The sequence below is a fragment of the Neolamprologus multifasciatus genome, chromosome 4, assembly GCF_963576455.1.
Source record: "Neolamprologus multifasciatus chromosome 4, fNeoMul1.2, whole genome shotgun sequence".
NCBI lineage: Eukaryota > Metazoa > Chordata > Actinopteri > Cichliformes > Cichlidae > Neolamprologus > Neolamprologus multifasciatus.
Window position 1 is genome coordinate 31,360,689 of NC_140442.1, and position 6,011 is coordinate 31,366,699.

Below are 6,011 nucleotides of genomic sequence, written 5' to 3' on the forward strand. Positions count from 1 at the left end.
AAAAGCCAAAACAATCTTACTTTTAAATGTGGTATAATTACTTTGAAAACATATGTGCATAAACAATAAAATAGAGAAGCTGCTAGTATTCAAAATAGCTGAAACAACTTAATTTAAAATAGATATTTTTGCATTTCTTTGTGTCTGACGGTGTTGACAAAAACCTTGCACTTCTCCAGCAAAAACATAAATTATTAAAAAATGTTACACCTGGGAGATTGTACCAAACCATGGTGAGACAGCCAAAACTTTGTGTTACAATTATATGTAAATATGTTTTTGAAAAATCAAAAAATATATTTTAGAAAATTAAAACCTGTTTTGTCCCTAATCTCAGGAATCACTGAGTTCTACAGAGAAGATGATATACAAAAGTTACTAAAGAGTAAACGCAGAGAAACGAGGACAAGAGACAGAGCCCATTTACTACCATGGCAGAAATACAAACTGGTGGAGATCTAGCACCACAGCTCCTAAATGCACAGCCTCTTGATTTCACACTACCTGCAGATGTGAGTGGATGAGCTCAAGGAAGCAACTCCACACAGAGGTGGAGACCAGAACAAAGCTGCCTCAGACCGTCCGATCTGGCCCAGTCCCTGACTTTCACTCATTTAGAATTTATACATATCATGACTCAAAAGTCATGACAACTTACAGGAGGTGACACCATTAGTGAAGAAAAAGGAAAAGAAGCTTTGTTTTGAAATTAACAGAACTAAATAAAATGAGTGTAGAAGCTTGTTTCTGTTATCAATAAGTCCAAATTTGGGGTTATTAAATAAAAATTTCCAGTAAAATCTGCTAATTGATGAAGTTAAAAAACAAGATGCAATATGCTTAATGGTCTATCTCAGGGGTCAGCAAGCTTTAACACCCAAAGAGCCCTTTGGACGCGATTTCCACGCAAAAGAAAACACTGGGAGCCACAAATACTTTTTGACATCTAAAATGAAGATAACAGTCTATATATTGTTTTTTTACCTTTATGCTTTGTGTGAACAACTAAGGTGTGTTGCTTATGAAATCCATGAACTGCTATAGAGAAAATTACATTTTCTCTATATTTCTCTATCATGACATAATTAAAATTGTAATTTTATTTAAATAAAATAAAAATTTTATTTAAATATTTTTTTTATTTTATTTATGTAATTAACACATTTTGAACTCTTAAAGAAATATAACAAAAGGAAAGACACCCAGCTGAACTAAAATGATCCAGCAAACAAAAACTGTTGTGAGCCGCCACCCTCATATCGCCTTTGGGCTTTTGGAGCCTTGACCTGACTTTTAAAAAAATAATTGGAAAAACAGCTCTATGCTGCTAAAAATTGAAAAACAGATATTTGTAAAATTGTACCTAAATATGTATTTTACCTGGTTAATGTGTGTGGCGGGGCGTGGTCTGCAGCGCCGCTGCAGGGGAGGCGGACGCACCTGAGCGGCACCCGCAATCACGCCTCACCGCCTTAACGTCTGTGCTCTCTCTGCTGTTGTGTTGTTGTTGGTGTGTGTCGGGCTGTGAGCTGAAAAGCTACAGCCGGCTGTACAGCAACTTTGTGTGAAAAGTGGTCAATAAAGAGATGCTGAAAAGCATTTTCATGGAAACATCGTCGAGTCTGCCGTGGTATGTTTATAATGGGACTTCTGCTCCTGAACCTCTGCGCACAGCGTCTGCAACTCGGGGCTGTACGAAGTCACTTTCATCTTTACACAGGACTGTAAGCTGTCATCTGTGAGGCGCGAGCGTGTTTGTTTTTAACATAGTTCACGGTGGAGAACAGCTGCTGACATACTGTGGATCCGAAGATCCATAATTGGCCTACCTGGGGTCGAAAGTCTCGATAAATGCACGGCGTTTCGGCGGGTATACCGGCTTGTGCGAGTGTGACGCTTATTTTGAGCGATCAAAAAATAATAGAATATAATTTTATGTTTGTATTTCAATATGACAATAATCTTCCAATTTAGAACTACAAGTTAAAAAAGAACTAACATAAATAAAATACACTTCAGCTAATTACTTAAAAAAAAATATTTTCCCAAGCCACACGGAGCCGCACTAAAAGGACTAAAGAGCCGCAGGTTGCCGACCCCTGGTCTATCTGGTGTCCCAACTACAAACACATGGTTAAACCTGAAGTTACCTCACTAAACCTCAAAGCCTGCATCACAGTGAAGGCTTCTCATATCACAGCACATGCAACATGGACTTTACTTTCTTTACTTTTGGGAGTTTAAATGTTCATTTTCAAAATGTAAATCCTCTGGCCATAGTGTTATCACGCTTGTTTAATATACTCTGACAATTAAGAATACCAAAAGACATGAAAAATATTTTCTTAAAATTTTATTCTTGTTGTTTTAAAAAATATCTCTAAATTTCCAGTGGAGACAATTTAGAGAATTTTTCTGTTTTACAAGAAATTTAATTCAGTCCAAATGAGTTCCAATTGAGGGCCAATTCACAATAACACAGTGCTTAACAAAGTTAGTCGAACATCACCTAATGTAAGAATTACAGGTTTAAGAAATTTGGGGTGTTCTTATATCTATGACAGGTGATGTAATAAATTTGTTAAGCACTGTATATGTAGAGTAAAAACCCTACAATATAAGAGAAGAAAAACCCCAACAATCAGATGATCCCCTTTGAGCAAGCACTTGGCAACAGTGGAGAGGAAAAACTCCCTTTTAACAGGAAGAAACCTCTGGCAGAGCCAGGCTCAGGGAGGGGCAAGCCCTCTGCCACGGCTGGTTGGGGGTGAGGTGAATCAGACTGCAAACATCTTAATCAGACATGTCTTACCTGGTGGGATGGACGTTCGCTGGAGAAAAAAACATGGGTTAAATTGACAATTTTTTTTCAAATACAATTATTTAAATATGTGTTGCAGTCTGATTCACTTTCACATTTTTCCTCTCTTTTCTTTAATAGATGGAGTTCATGGGAAGCTAGTTATGCCAGCTTTCCATGAACTCGGAACTTGTACAAACAGGAATACTCACGATTGCCCCAGTTGTTCAACACATGCAGCGTAATGGAGCGGATGACGTCTACTTTGTCGTCCTGAGAGACAAAACAAAAACAAGATGGGTTAGTTGCATAATAGTTTTCTTGACTCTTGAAAGGATGGTAAATTTAGGAATACTGTGATTATTATGAGGGTGGATATACAGATAGCAAGGGGAGCTAACCTCTAAATACTCTGGATAGAAAAGTCTATGTGCATGTGTCTAATGGCACAGTGTACTCACGGGAATCCTGAATGTTTGGAGTGGATCTCCATTTTGATCATAGACGAATGTTCCCAGGTGGACACCACTGTCGTCTAATGCTCTCTTTCCCTGAAAAGACAGAAATAAATACAGATAAAGTTGTTCTCTATATACACATATGTAAAATGCAACAGTTGAACAGTGGTGCAGTGGAAATCTGTGACTTACAAACACTGAAAACATCCTGGGAGCACTGGAGACCTTTCCAGATGGTGACACCATCTTAGAAATGTGACCCAGTGTCACATGACTGATGGCGATGCTGTGTGGCAGCTTAATTGTTAAATGTCCCTGGGAGCCCGCAAAACTCCAACACACTCCTGGGACCATGGGTGCTCGACCCTACAGAGAAAAAGAAACAAAAACAGAGTTCAGTTTGGACCACTAGTGTTTGACTATTAAATCATGCAGATGTGTGAGATAGTATCTTGTTTTTTTGTGAAAGTAGATTATACCTGAATAACGACTCTTGGGCTTACACAGGGTGGTTTTGCGGGTATCAATGTAAGCCCCCACAGCTTCAATCCAGTCTGTTCTGAAAGGTAGGATGCTGAAGACTGTTCTTTAACAATCTTTGCTCCTGTAGACAAAAACACAGAGTGAGAAAGGAATCGCAAAACAACAACAAAGAAATTCTTACGTGAATTCTGATCCGATTTCATGTCTTACCCAGTTCCTCCAGAGCAAAGTTGGGCATCCTGTCCCCAACTGGAAGAAGGAAGTCAATTCTTTTTCCTAAGTCCATTAACTCCCTTTGCAGCTCTTGTACCTTCCTTTCCACCTGTTTATGTCCATTCATTAAGTACTGCAATTGAGAAGAACCATTCATGTTATAATATATATATAATAATAAACTGTTATTATCTGATTAATCTTCAGGGAATATATTATGAGCCTCATATGTTTTTCATACCTCACTCATGAACGGGGTGGAAAAGTCCATTTTCTGCCCTCCAATACTGAAAATCAATCCTGGTGGATGAAGAGAAACACAGAATAAGACGAGAAGCTTAATCCAGAAGAAAAGCACATAGTACTAGAAAGACTGTAATTGTTTGTGGAAGGAGATCATTTACCAAAACACAAGGCCAGCATGAGGACCAAAAGTCCCAATGCCTTGATGGCTCTAAAATGACCTCTGCTGCTGCCACTGCTGTAGTCAACAAAATCATTGTTATTGTAGTCCACAGTGTCACAGTCCACAGTGTTGTATTCAACTGTGTCTCTGTCAATATTGTCAGGGACTGGACGGGGACGTCGCCTTTTGAAAACTCTGCACAGAAAAAACAAAATCATGGAAGAACAAATGGATTATGATTACAAAACATGCATCTATGTCAGTGGATGACAGCAAAGAACATGTAGACCAACACTAACCTGTGTAAAGTCTCCTTGTAGGAGATTAACGGCTCTCCTTGGCTGCCGTAATAGCCGTTAGACTGAAGTCTTTGGCTTCTTCTCAACATTGCTGTAAAATGAAAGGGAAACATGGGGTTAAGTGAGTCTCTAACACAAAGCTTATCAGACTTCATAACTATGATTTGAGCATGTTTCCATCAGAAGCAACTCTGTTCTCTTATATATAAACTTCATGGTGCCAGCTTGTTTTGTTTTTAATGAACAGAATAATATTTGAATCACACTCATTTATGAAATCCGCTCTTAATAAAGAACTTTATTTTCCCAGTGTCTTCAAAAACATAGCATCATATTGTTATGATTTATATCATAGCAACAGATTACAACATTTTCTTGCTTTTCTTGCAAAAAATCTCTTTCAAATGTCAGTTTGTTTGTTCACAATGTAGTTTTTACAATTCAGAAAAAGAGGAAATCACCACAGCGGTAAAGACTCAAAGCAACTAAATGAATTTGGCCCAAAATCCTGTCAAAAGGTCTTTAAGAATTAAAAACTCTTTGTTTTTATAGTTAATATACAAAAGGAAATTAATATTTATCAGACAAGCTGCGTCTAACAGGTAAGCAGTAAAATCACCTTTACAGTAGAATGCACTAAAAAGTGCTTTTCTGACATAATCAACTGGATATCGTTTTTAAAATGTTCAGATTTGAAACACATATATTAAATGTAAGATGTGAAGATAAAACATGTCGATTTTTAGTCTAAAGATTGCACTTACCTTCACTTAAAACGAAAGTTGAAGAAACTGAATCACTAAATGTGCTTTTCCGTAAATATGGACGTTTAGCGCTTCTCACTGAACTCATCTGAACCAGAAAATTTAGGTGCAGAAGAAAAATTTCAAACCGCAGCTTTTTCAGTTACGTTACAAACAGATACATGCACAAATCGAATATGACGCACGCGCGTTCCATAAGAGCAGCACTTCGTGTGCGCACGCGCAAAGGTGTGAGTAGTTCTGGGGTTTTTTTTTAAATGAAATTTGCTCTCAATTAAATAACTTTTCCTTCTCAGTCCCTTTATAAACACCGCATCATATTGTCCAAATTCATAAAGCACAACACATGCGCTCACGAGCACATGTGCAAAGGTGTGTTGCAGTGAATGAAGAAAACTTTTCCATGTTCACTGTCACTAATTTGTTTGATTTTGCTGTGAGAAAATTGTGACGTATATGAGAATGAGGGAAGACCACGGTCATTTAAATACGGTATTAAAGTGTAATGAAACTGTTTCTCAGAGGGAAAGTGTGATTTTAGGACACTCGAGCCAAACATTAGCGGGCATCATTCTAGCTTATAATCAA

The 6,011-nt window shown here is 37.7% G+C and overlaps 1 protein-coding gene across 3 annotated transcripts; it reads right to left on the bottom strand.

Annotated features, from left to right (window-relative positions):
• Positions 1-2,058: 2,058 nt before the first annotated feature.
• LOC146520849 (sperm-associated antigen 4 protein-like) lies at positions 2,059-5,625 on the bottom strand. Of its 3 annotated transcripts, XM_085155657.1 has the most exons (9): positions 5,424-5,619; positions 4,660-4,750; positions 4,359-4,555; positions 4,196-4,254; positions 3,952-4,087; positions 3,738-3,862; positions 3,451-3,624; positions 3,262-3,351; positions 2,063-3,073 (listed from the first exon to the last, which is right to left on the bottom strand). In XM_085155657.1, exons 1-9 carry the CDS (start codon positions 5,509-5,511, stop codon positions 2,963-2,965), a joined length of 1,071 nt encoding a protein of 356 aa, XP_085011783.1. In that variant the 5' UTR covers positions 5,512-5,619; the 3' UTR covers positions 2,063-2,962. The 3 variants fall into 3 exon arrangements, with proteins under 3 accessions (XP_085011781.1, XP_085011780.1, XP_085011783.1); XM_085155655.1 differs by having other exon boundaries at positions 2,059-3,073; positions 3,262-3,624; positions 3,952-4,063; positions 5,424-5,625; XM_085155654.1 differs by having other exon boundaries at positions 2,060-3,073; positions 3,262-3,624; positions 5,424-5,624.
• Positions 5,626-6,011: the final 386 nt, after the last annotated feature.

What these genes read in the sequence shown, in the direction of transcription:
- LOC146520849 (XM_085155654.1), bottom strand. Translation starts at nt 5,511, where the DNA reads ATGAGTTCAGTGAGAAGCGCTAAACGTCCATATTTACGGAAAAGCACA. An exon ending in AACTTTCGTTTTAAGTGAAG is followed by an intron (nt 4,751 to 5,423) that starts GTAAGTGCAATC and finishes TTCATTTTACAG; the next exon opens with CAATGTTGAGAAGAAGCCAA. An exon ending in CCACCCCGTTCATGAGTGAG is followed by an intron (nt 4,088 to 4,195) that starts GTATGAAAAACA and finishes TCTCAATTGCAG; the next exon opens with TACTTAATGAATGGACATAA.